At 46.3% G+C, this 13,067-nt stretch overlaps 1 protein-coding gene across 1 annotated transcript in view; it reads left to right on the top strand.

Annotated features, from left to right (window-relative positions):
• Positions 1-13,067, top strand: part of LOC132402299 (proteasome subunit alpha type-6-like) — a 39,706-nt gene that overhangs the window by 181 nt on the left and 26,458 nt on the right. Inside the window, exon 2 of the mRNA XM_059985163.1 lies at positions 12,467-12,561. Coding sequence (XP_059841146.1) covers positions 12,467-12,561 — 95 coding nt within the window. The remainder of the gene's footprint in view (positions 1-12,466; positions 12,562-13,067) is intronic.

The raw sequence follows: 13,067 nt of genomic DNA on the forward strand, positions 1-13,067 counted from the left end.
AAGTCTGCACCAAAATCGCGCTTTCCCCCGTCTTTTCGCCGCCTTGCTCCCGCCACGTCTATCAGGGCCGCATCTACAATTGACAGCGCACCTGTCCAATCAGATGGTGGAACACCTGCACCGCCTCCAATCGAATTATGAGTGGGCGGGTTTCCAGAATGATTGACGGGGCGGTTTGAATGATTAACAACAGCTTTCGAATCAGAAACGGACCTTTTTTGAGTATCCCTTTATTTTTAAGGTTTGAAATTTTTCTAAGAATACCTTTAGTGCATTGGATAAAGTTATTTAAATTTGATATATTAAAACAATCTTTAAGCCAGCGGTTTTATTGTTCTTCCGTGACTTCGCGACGGAGTGTTACTGCACAGCAAAGCTGGAAATCCCCATATTCCGCCAGAATAAATTGTTTAACAGGACACACGTCGATGACTCCCCAAAAAGCAGGGGACTTTCCCCCAAGAAAACAACCTAAGAAATAAAGATGCTTGTTACAATTTTCTATCAATTTGTAATTGGTCAAGTGTGGCTGGCTGGGCTGTTCAAAGGTCAAAGTAAATTTATTATCAAAGTCCGTGTCCAACCTTCAGATTCATTTTCTTCCGGCGTTCGAAGTAGATGCAAAGAAACAACAAAAAGACACAAGCAAATTCATAATAAATAAAAAAAAATCAATAAATATAGAACATAGAACATTACAGCGTAGTACAGGCCCTTCGGCCCACAATGTTGTGCTGACCCTCAAACCCTGCCTCCCATATAACCCCCCACCTGAAATTCCTCCATATACCTGTCTAGTAGTCTCCTAAACTTCACTAGTGTATCTGCCTCCACCAAAATCGAAAAGGGTGATGAATGCAGGACTGGAAGTGTTGTACTTGAATGCGGACAGTATATGGAATAAGTTAGATGAGGTTGTAGTGCAATTAAAGATTGGCAGATATGATGTTGTGGGCATCGCTGAGTCGTGGCTGAAAGATGGTCATAATTTGGAAGCTTTACATCCAAAGACAGCCAAGTAGGCAGAGGTGGTGGTGGTGGTAGCAACGTTGGTGAAAACTGGAATCGTAAAAAGAGGTGACATAGGATCAGAAGATGTAGAATCCTTGTGGCTGAAGTTAAGAAACTGCAAGGGTATGATGGGAATTATAGAACGTAGAATATACAGCACAGTACAGGCCCTTCAGCCCACAATATTGTGCCAGCCCTTAAACCCTGCCTCCCATATAACTCCCCCCACCTGAAATTCCTCCATCTACCCATCTAGTAGTCTCCTAAACTTCACTAGTGTATCTGCCTCCACCACTGACTCAGGCAGTGCATTCCACGCACCAACCACTCTCTGAGTGAAAAACCTTCCTCTGATACCCTCCTTGAACTTCCCACCCCTTACCTTAAAGCCATGTCCTCTTGTATTGAGCAGTGGTGCCCTGGGGAAGAGGAGCTGGCTGCCCACTCTATCTACTCCTCTTAATATCTTGTACACCTCTATCATGTCTCCTCTCCTCCTCCTTCTCTCCTGAGAGTAAAGTCCTAGCTCCCTTAATCTCTGATCATAATCCATACTCTCTGAACCAGACAGCATCCTGGTAAATCTCCTCTGTACCCTTCCCAATGCTTCCACGTCCTTCCTATAGTGAGGTGACCAGAACTGGACACAGTACTCCAAGTGTGGCCTATGTCACCCATGGTTCCTTCACCCTATCATTCTTTATCTTCCTCACCGGGACAAATTTATCCCTAACATCCTGCAAGAGATCCCTAAACGTCGACCACATGTCCATAGTACATTTCCTTGCAAAAACATCATCCCAATTCACACCCGTAAGTTTTAGCCTTATAGCCTCATAATTTGCCCTTCCCCAATTAAAAATTTTCCTGTCCTCTCTGATTCTATCCTTTTCCATGATAATGTTAAAGGTCAGGGAGCGATGATCACTGTCCCCCAGGTGCTCACCCACTGACAGATCTGTGATCTGACCCAGTTCGTTATCTAATACTAGATCTAGTATGGCATTCCCCCTAGTCGGCCTGTCAACATACTGTGACAGGAATCTGTCCTGGACACACTTAACAAACTCTGCCCCATCTAAACCATTGGAACTAATCAGGTGCCAAACAATATTAGGGAAGTTAAAGTCGCACATGATAACAACCCTGTTATTTTTGCACCTTTCCAAAATCTGCCTCCCAATCTACTCCTCAGTATTTCTGCTGCTACCAGCGGGCCTACAGAATACCTCCAGTAGAGTATTCTATATCGAGGGCATGAGATGAAGGGTGCGTGAGAGTGAGTCCATAGGTTGTGAAAACTCCATAGGAGCAGTTCAGTGACAGGGCAAGTGAAGTTGAGTGGTTATCCCCAGGTAACAGCCTGACGCTTGAGGGGTAGTAACTGTCCCTGAACCTGGTGATGCGAGTTCCGAGGCTCCTGTACCACCTTCCCGATGGCAGCAGTGAGAAGGGAGCAAGTCCTGGGTAGTGGGGGTCCCTGATGACGGATGCTGCTTTCCTGTGACAGCACTCTCCAAGTAGATGTGCTCGCTGGTGGGGGCAGCTTTACCCCTGACGGACTGGGCCGTATCAAGTCTTATAGCATTTTCCATTAAACACCAAGCCATGATGGAACCAGCCAATATACTCTCCACGACTCATCTGTGGAAGTTATAGATCTCATGCCAAATCTACACAGACTTCTAAGAAAGTAAATAAGCTGCCTTGCTTTCTTCCTTATGGACTGGGCCCACTCGCTGACCCTCTCCACCTCTGATCCTCCAGTGAGGACCGGCTCATGGACCTCTGGTTTCCTTCCCCTGAGGTCAATTATCAGTTCCTTGGTCTTGCTGACACTGAGCGAGGGGTTGTTGTAACACCAAATTTTCAATTGCTAATTCATCATCACCTTTGACTCGGCCAGCAACAATGGTGTCATCAGCAAACATGAAGATGACATTGGAGCCTCACATATAAACATAGGAGCAGAATTAGGCCATTTGGTCCATCGAGCCTGCTCCACCGTTCAATCATAGCTGATCCTTTTACCCCTCCTCAGCCCCACTCCGCAGCCCTCCCCCCATAACCTTTGATATCATGTTTAATCAAGCTCCCTCTTTAAATATGCCCAACAATCTGGCCTCTACAGCTGCCTGTGGTAACAAATTCCACAAAGAAAAATAATTTCAGGATGTATATTGTATACATTTCTCTGACATTATGTCAACAAACTGGAGAGAGTACCGAGGAGATTTACTAGAATGTTACCTGGGTTTCAGCTCCTAAGTTACAGAGAAAGGTTGAACAAGTTAGGTCTTTATTCTTTGGAGCATAGAAGGTTCAGGGGGGACTTGATAGAGGTATTTAAAGTTATGAGGGGGATAGATAGAGTTGACGTGGATAGGCTTTTTCCATTGAGAGTAGGGGAGATTCAAACAAGAGGACATGAGTTGAGAGTTAAAGGGCAAAAGTTTAGGGGTAACACAAGGGGGAATTTCTTTATTCAGAGTGTGGTAGCTGTGTGGAACGAGCTTCCAGTAGAAGTGGTAGAGGCAGGTTCGATATTGTCATTTAAAGTAAAATTGGATAGGTATATGGACAGGAAAGGAATGGAGGGTTATGGACTGAGTGCAGGTAGGTGGGACTAGGTGAGGGTAAGTGTTCGGCACGTACTAGAAGGGCCGAGATGGCCTGTTTCCGTGCTGTAATTGTTATATGGTTATTATCTGTACCTATTGAACCTATTGAAATTCACCCTCTGGCTAAAGAAATTTATCTGCATCTGTTTTAAATGGACACCCCTCTATTCTGAGGTTGTGCCTCTTGTCCAAGACTCCCTCACCATGGGAAACATCCTTTCCACATCTACTCTGTCTAGCCCTTTCAACATTCAAAGGGTTTCAATGTGATCCCCCTCATCCCTCTAAATTCCAGCAAGTACAGACCCAGAGCCATCAAACATTCCTGGTATGATAACCCCGTCATTCCTGCAATCATCCTTGTGGACGTCCTCTGAACCCTCTCCAATGCCAACATATCTTTTCTTAGATGAGTATCCCAAAACTGTTCACGATACCCAAGGTGAAACCTCACCTGTGCCTTATAAAGCCTCAGCATCACATGCCTGCTAGACCTCTTGAAATGAATACTAACATTGCATTTGCCTTCCTCACCACTGACTCAACCTGCAAGTTAACCTTTAGAGTGTTCTGCACAAGGGCTTCCAAGACCCTTTGCATCACAGATTTTTGGATTTTCTCCCTATTTAGAAAATAATTTGCACATTTATTTATTCTACCAAACCATATGACCATGCATTTTCCAACATTGTATTTCATTTGCTACTCTCTTATTTGAGAATAAGAGGTCAGTTTTGAGAATAAGAGGTCAGTTATTTAAAACAGAGTTGAGGAAGAGCTTCTTCTCCCAGAGAGTTGTGGAGGTGTGGAATGCACTGCCTCGGAAGACGGTGGAGGCCAATTCTCTGGATGCTTTCAAGAAGGAGCTGGATAGATATCTGATGGATAGGGGAATCAAGGGATATGGGGACAAGGCAGGGACTGGGTATTGATAGTGAATGATCAGCCATTAACTCAGAATGGCGGTGCAGACTCGAGGGGCCGAATGGTCTACCTGCACCTATTGTCTATTGTCTATTGTCTATTGTCTCTTGCCCATTCTCCTAATCTGTTGAAATCCTTCTGCGGCCTATCTGTTTCCTCAACACGACCTCCCCCTCTACCAATTTTCATATCATCCAAAAACTTAGCAACAAAACCATTTATTCTATCATCTAAATCATTGATATCCAGCATAAAAAGAAGTGGTCCCAACACCGACCCCTGCAGAACCTCATAGTCACTGACAGCCAACCAGAAAAGGATCCTTTTATTCCCACTCTCTGCCTCCTACCAATCAGCCATTGCTCTCTTCCCTGAAACAGCATGGGCTCTTAACCTGGTAATCAGCTTCATTTGTGGTGCCTTGGCAAAGTATGTATGTGAGGCTGGTGTTCTGTATTGGGTGTCAGATGTGGGAGGTCCAGGAGACTCCCAGCCTCCCAGACAGCCACATCTGCACCTGGTGCATTGAGCTGCAGCTCCTTAGGGACCAGGCTAGGGAACTGGAGATGCGGCTCGATCACCTTCATCTAGTCAGGGAGAGCGAGGAGGTGACAGAGAGGAGATAAATGGGTAACACTCAGGAGAGGAAAGGGGAAGAGTCAGGTACTAGACAGTACCCCTGTGGCTGCCCCCCTAAACAATAAGTAGTCCTGTTTGAGTACTGTTGGGGAGACGGCCTACCTGGGAAAGCAACAGTGGCACAGAGTCTGTCCCTGTGGCTCAGAAGGGTAGGGAAGGGAAGAGGAAGGCAGTGGTGATAAGAGACTCTATAGTTAGGGGGTCAGACAGGCAATTCTGTGGGCTCAGGAAAGGAATGCAGATGGTAGTTTGCCTCCCAGGTGCCAGGGTCAGGGACGTTTCTGATCACGTCCAAAATATCCTGAAGTGGGAAGGTGAACAGTCAGAGGTCGTGGTACATATTGGTACCAACAACTTAGGCAGGAAAAGGGAAGAGGCCCTGAAAGCAGACGACAGGGAGTTAAGAAGGAAGTTGAGAAGCAGGACTGCAAAGGTAGCAATCTCGGGATTGCGGCCTGTGCCACGCGACAGTGAGTATATCTATTGAGGATAAATGCGTGGCTGAGGACAGTGAGGATAAGTGCATGGCTGAGGGGTTGGAGCAGGGAGCAGGGATTCAGATTTCTGGATCATTTGGACCTCTTTTGGGGCAGGAGTGACCTGTACAAAAAGGACGGGTTACACTTGAATCCTAAGGGGACCAATATCCTGGCAGGGAGGTTTGCTAAGGCTGATGGGGAGAGTTTAAACTAGAATTACCGGGGGGAGGGAACCAAACTGAAGAGACGGAGGAAGGAGCTTTTGGCTCGCAAATAGAGAAAGCTTGGAGACAGTGTGAGAGGGAGGATAGGCAGGTGACAGAGAAGGGACACGCTCAGACCGATAGTCCTCCACAACACCCCAACCTTTGTGTTATCAGCAAATTTACTAACCCATCCTTCAACTTCTTCATCCAGGTCATTTATAAACATCAGGAAGAGTAGGGGTCCCAGAACAGATCCCTGAAGCACACCACTGGTGACCGGCCTCCATGCAGAATATGACCCGTCTACAACCATTCTTTGCCTTCTGTGACAAGCCAATTCTGGATCCACAAAGCAATGCCCCTTGGATCCCATGCCTCTTTACTTTCTCAATAAGCCTTGCACGGGATACCTTATCAAATGCCTTGCTGAAATCCATATTCACTACATCTACAGCTCTACCTTCATCAATGTGTTTAGTCACAACCTCAAAAAATTCAATCAGGCTCGTAAGGCACGACCTGCCCTTGACAAAGCCATGCTGATTATTCCTAATCACATTATGCCTCTCCAAATGTTCATAAATCCTGCCTCTCAGGATCTTTTGCATCAACTTACCAACCACTGAAGTAAGACTTACTGGTCTATAATTTCCTAGATTATCTCTGTTCCCTTTCTTAAATAAAAGAACAAAATCTGCAACCCTTCAATCCTCCGGAACCTCTCCCGTCCCCACTGATGATGCCAGAGGCTCAGAAATCTCCTCCCTCATCTTGCACAGTAGTCCGGGGTACATCTCATCCAGTCACAGAGCCTTATCGAACTTGATGCTTTCCAAAAGCTCCAGCACATCCTCTTTCTTAATGTCTGTATGCTCAAGCTTTTTAATCCACTGTAAGTCATCCCTACACTCGTCAAGATCCTTTTCTGTAGTGAATATTGAAGCAAATATTCATTAAGTACCTCTGCTATTTCCTCCAGTTCCATACACACTTATCCACTGTCACACTTGATTGGTCCTATTCTCTCACATCTTATCCTCTTATTGCTGGAGGAACTCAGCAGGTCAGACAGTGTCTATGGTCAGAGTAACACACACAAAATGCTGGAGGAACTCAGCAGGTCAGACAATGTCTATGGACAGAATAACACACACAAAAAGCTGGAGGAACTCAGCAGGTCAGACAGTGTCTATGGACAGAGTAACACACACAAAATGCTGAAGGAACTCAGCAGGTCAGACAGTGTCTATGGACAGAGTAACACACACAAAATGCTGGAGGAACTCAGCAGGTCAGACAGTGTCTATGGACAGAGTAACACACACAAAATGCTGGAGGAACTCAGCAGGTCAGACAGTGTCTATGGACAGAGTAACACACACAAAATGCTGAAGGAACTCAGCAGGTCAGACAGTGTCTATGGACAGAGTAACACACACAAAATGCTGGAGGAACTCAGCAGGTCAGACAGTGTCTATGGATAGAGTAACACACACAAAATGCTAGAGGAACTCAGCAGGTCAGACAGTGTCTATGGATAGAGTAACACACACAAAATGCTAGAGAAACTCAGCAGGTCAGACAGTGTCAATGGAGAGGAATAATTAGTGGACGTTTTGGATGATTCCTGATGAAGGGTCTCAACCTGAAACATCGACTATTGATTTATTTATTTGCAGATACAGCACCCTTCGATCCACAGCACCCAGCAACCCACCTCTTTAACACTAGCCTAATCACAGGAGCTTATACTATGAGCAATTAACCTACTAACTTGTATTCTTTGGATTGACCTCTCCAAAGTGTTGCAGTGCTGAGGTAATGACTCGGGTTGTGCAGGGTTGAATCAATACCTGAGTAGTCAGTATCATAGTATGGTTTACCATCACCGACATTCAGAATTCTGATAGTGGAAGGCAAGAAGCTGTAACTAAAACACTGAGGGTGGGTCTTCAGGCTCCTGTCCCTCCTCCCTGATGGTACTGTTGAGAGGAGGGCCTGACCTGGATGGCGAGGTCCTTCGTGATGGGCATCACCTTCTTGAGGGATCACATTTTGAAGATGTCCTCGCTGGTGGGGAGGCTAGTGTCCATGATTGAGCTGGCCGAGTTTTCTGATGCTGTGTAGTGCCCCTCCCTACACCAGACACTGTTGCAACCCCAGTCGGAGTGCTCTCCTTGGCACATCTGTGGGAATTTGCTGCAGTCTTCCTCAAACTCCTAGTGAACAAGGGAAGTAGCTGGTTTTGAACCTAGTGGTGTGGGTCTTCAGGCTTCTGTACTTCTTGCCCGATGGGAGTTGTGAGAAGACAGCATGCCCCACATGGTGGGGATTATCATTGAAGAAAATCAGGCAATTCAACCTGGTTTTGTGCAGGGGAAGTCATGTTTGACCAATATATTAGGGTTCTTAGAAGCAACAAGCACTTGGATGAGGGGGATGTGGTAGATGTACTGTAGCTGGATTCCCTGAAATCAGATTGATGAAATCCAACATCAAAGATTATTGCAGAAAAGAAATGCTCAATGTGTGGGAGGGCACAGCCTGACATAGATGAAAGATTGGCAGGCTAATAGGAAACAAGTATGCATAAACTGGTCTGCAAGATGTGAAAGGGGTCTGCCACAGGACTCAATGCTGGTGTCTTAACTTCCTTCCAATAATTAATGAGCGATATGTCAGTATTGAAGGTGGTTACTAGAGGACATTCAGACAGTTCTGACTACATCACCCGTCTGGTACAGATATTGCAAAGCATTTGACCACAAGTCATCAAGGTTTCACTTCCACCCATCTGAGATACTTAGCAGGAGCTGAGGCCTTAGCATTGTCAGATCTTTCCTATCCATCGCACAGTCTCTTTGATCCCTTACCTTCAGGCAGGAACATATAGAAATCTACAACACATTACGGGCCCTTCTGTCCACAATGTTGGGCCAACCATGTAACCTACACGAGAAGCTGCCTAGACGTATCCTACCACACAGCCCTCTATTTTTCTAACTTCCATGTACTGATCCAAAGACTCTTAAAAGACCCAATTGTATTCGCCACTACCAATGTCACTGGCCGTGCACTCCACGCACTCACCACTCTGTGTGAAAAAATTTACCCCTGACATCTCCCCTATTACAACTTCCAAGCACCTTTGAACTGTGCCCTCTCCTGTTAGCCATTTCCACCCTGGGAAAAAGCCTCTGACTATCCACACGATCAATGCCTCTCATCATCTTATACACCTCTATCAGGTCATCTCTCATCCTCCTTCGCTCCAAGGAGAAAAAGCCAAGTTCACTCAACTTATTCTCATAAGGCATGCTCTCCAATCCAGGCAACATCCTTGTAAATCTCCTCTGCACGCTCTCTATAGCATCCACGTCTTTCCTGTAGTGAGGTGCTCAGAACTGAACACAGTGTTCACTCCAAATGGGGTCTGACCGAGGTCTTGTAGCTGTAACATTACCTCGCGGCTCTTGACCTCAGTCCCAACACACCGTACACCTTCTTAGCAACACTGTCAACACACGCAGCAGTTTTGAGTATCCTATGTACACAGACCCCAAGATCTCTGATCCTCCACACTGCCAAGAGTCTTACCATTAATACTATATTCTGTCTTCAAATTTGACCTAGCAAAATGAACCACTTCACACATATCTGGGTTGAACTCCATCTGCCGTTTCTCAGCCCAGTTCTGCATGGTACCGAGCAACATTTGTGTCATCAGCTAACTTGCTAACCCACCCTTCTACATCCTGATGCGGGTCATTTATAAAAATCACAAAGAGGAGGGGTCTCAGAACAGACCCCTGAAATCCTGCCCCTCAGGATCTTCTCCAGCAACTTGCCAACCACTGAAGTGAGACTCACTGGTCTGTAATTTCCTGGGTTACCACTACTCCCTTTCTTGAACAAGGGAACAACGTTTGCAACCCTTTAAAACCCCAGTACTTCTCCCGTCCCTATTGATGATGGAAAGATCATCGGCAAAGGCTCAGCAATCTCCTCTCTCACTTCCCACAGTAGCTTGGGGTATACCTTGTCCTGATCTGGTGTCCTATCTAACTTAATAGCGTTCAAAATCTTAAGCACATCCTCTTTCTTAATGCCTATATGCTCAAGCATTTCAGTCCACTGTAAGTCATCCCCACAATTGCTACGATCCTTTTCTCTGGCGGATACTGAAGCAAAGGACCTCCGCAACCTCCTTTGACTCCATGCACACGTTTCCTCTCTCACTCCTGATTGGTCCTATTCTCACAGTGCTCGTCCTCTTGCTCTTCACATACCTGTAGAATGCCCTGGGGGTTTCCTTAATCTTGTCCACCAAGGGCTTCTCATGGCCCTTTCTAGCTCTCATTCTTAAACTCCTTCCTGGCAACCTTGTAATTTTCTAGAATCCTATCAGTACCTAGTTTTGTTTTCTTCTTAACTAGATATTCTACATCCTTTGTACCCCATGGTTCTTTAACCCTACCATCCTTTCCTTACCTCAATGGAACATACCTATGCAGAACTCCATACAAATGGTCCCTGAACATTTACCACATTTCTGTCGTGCATTTCCCTGAGAGCATCTGTTCCCAATTTATGTTCCCAAGTTCTTGTCTAATAGCATCATATTTTCCCCTCCTCCAATTAAATGTTTTCCCAAATTGTCTGCTCCCATCCCTCTCCAGCGCTATGATAAAGGAGATAAAGTTATGATCACTATCTCCGAAATGCTCTCCCACTGAGAGATCTGACCACTGACCAGGTTCATTTCCCAATACCAGATCAAGTACAGCCTCTCCTCTAGTTGGCTTATCTACATATTGTGTCAGGAAACCTTCCTGAACACACCGAACAAACTCCACCCCATCTAAACCCCTTGCTGTAAGTAGGTGCCAGTCAATATTAGGAAATTTATTATCTCCCATCACAACAACCCTATTATTATTGTACCGTTCCAGAATCTGCCTCCTTATTTGCTCCTTGATATCTCTGTTAGTATTGTGGGGGGGGGGGGGGGAAGGGAAACTATAAAAACACCCAGTAGTTATTGCCTCCTTCCTGTTTCTGACTTCCACCCACACTGACGCAGTAGACAATCCCTCCTTGACTTCCTCCTTTTCTGCAGCCGTGACACTATCTCTGATTAGCAATGCCACTCCCCCACCTCTTTTGCCTCCGTCCCTGTCCCTTTTGAAACATCTAAAGCCCGGCACACTCAGCCCCTGAGACATCCAACAGATGGCCACAACTCATTGTTCCACGTATTGATCATGATCTAAATTCACCCTTCCCTTAAAATAGACACATCTCAAACCACCTAGCTGAGTCCATCTTTGCTGTAACATCTGCTTATCCTTCTTTACAAACCCCCTATGCTGTCTGTACTTGTCCACCAAATGCCCCACCCTCTGCCTCTTCACTTTGGTTCCCACCCCCCTGCAAATCTAGTTTAAACCCTCCCCAGTAGCATTAGCAAACCTCCCCATCAGTCTATTTGTCTGCCTCAGATGCAAGGGCAACCCATCTGCCCAAGACTGCAAGAAACTGCAGAATTGGCCAAATGTTCAACCATTTATTCCCCTCCATGGATGCTACCCGGCCTGTTGATTTCCTCCAGCATGTTATGCGTGTTACTCTGGATTTCCAGCATCTGCAGAATCTCTTGTGTTTAAGAAACTGCAGAGAGTTGTGGACACAGACCAGTGCATCACAGAAATCAATTCCCCCTCCATGGGCTCTGTTTACACTTAATGCTACCTCAAGAAAGCAGCCAGCATTACCAAAGACCCCAGCTCCCACGTAAACTCCCTTCTGTCCTTGCCCATTGGGCAGAAGAAAACATGTACGTTTGGGTTTAAGACCATAAGGTAAGACAGGAGCAGAATTAGGCCATTTGGCCCATTGAATCTGCTCCACCATTTCATCATTGCTGATCTTTTTCACTCTCAGCCCCAATCTCCTGCCTCCTCTGCTGAAGGTCATTAAAAAACAAATTCCCTAAATGCTGAGAGATCTGCCCTGATATAGGATTCTCAAAGGCTAATATGCAGGTTCAGCATATTAGCTTTTTTTCTCCCATGGTCCTCTGTTCTAACCTATAAGATACCTATTTCTTCAGCCCTTTACCTCTTCCACCTATCACCTCCCAGCTTCTTACTGCATTCCCCCACCCAACTTGTCCCTCACCTACCATCTGCCAGCTCGTACTGCTTCCCCCTCCCCCACTTCCTTATTCTGGCTTCTTTCCCCCTCTCTCCTGCCCTGTTGAAGGGTCTCAGCTCGAAACGTCAGCTGTTCATTTCCCTCCATAGACGCTGCCTGACCAGCATTCGACGTGTGTTGCTCTGGACTAACAGCATTTGAAGTGTTCTTTGATTTTGATTGAAGGGTCATGTACTGCCCCTGGGCCATTGGCTGCTTTTTTTCTCTAGAACCAAAAAACCACCGATTTTAACGTGAGAAGGAGAACAGTATCATCTCGTTGCCATCACCAGTGGTGCCACATATTCCCAGCACTGCCCTGCCGACTTACCCAAAACGTACTGACTCGGGCTAGTCAGGGGCACCTCACATTCCTTTTTGTGCCTTTCAGAATATGCCTTCAAAGCCATCAGCCAGAGTGGTCTCACCACGGTGGCCGTCAGAGGGAAAGACTCGGTTGTCGTCGTGACGCAGAAGAAAGTGGTGGTGAGTGTAGGTCTCCTCCCCGTGTTTGCCTGTTCCGCCCCTCCGTTCCCCCATTTCCCCGCTTCCCCTTCCACCCATGGCATGGGCTCTCACGGGGATCACACAACATCACCTTCACTGAAGTGGCGCTTCCCCTGACTGGGCGTGTTTTGAGAAGCTCATCTGCTTCATGTTAATATAAATGTTAAGAAAATACACGTAGCTCCTTACTGTGCTTATAGAGTTCAGGGGTGCCCATGCCCTATCAGCCCCTCCACACAACCCTGCTCTGGGCAAACAGCTGGCGTTGTTTTAAGAGCAAATAAATGAGTCCCATTGAAGTTCGAGACAGAATAGGATGCACATCGGTCCGGCAGGATCGAACGTCGTGAATGGCTGTGATGCTTCGCTCACGGGTGAGCGCAATGCCTTCTATGCACACTGTGAAACAAAACTACACTGTGTGATTCCCTGCGGCATCAGGTGACCCTGTGACCTCAGTCTCAGAGGCCGACGTCAGAACGTCT

This window comes from Hypanus sabinus, chromosome 11, assembly GCF_030144855.1.
Source record: "Hypanus sabinus isolate sHypSab1 chromosome 11, sHypSab1.hap1, whole genome shotgun sequence".
Taxonomy (NCBI): domain Eukaryota; kingdom Metazoa; phylum Chordata; class Chondrichthyes; order Myliobatiformes; family Dasyatidae; genus Hypanus; species Hypanus sabinus.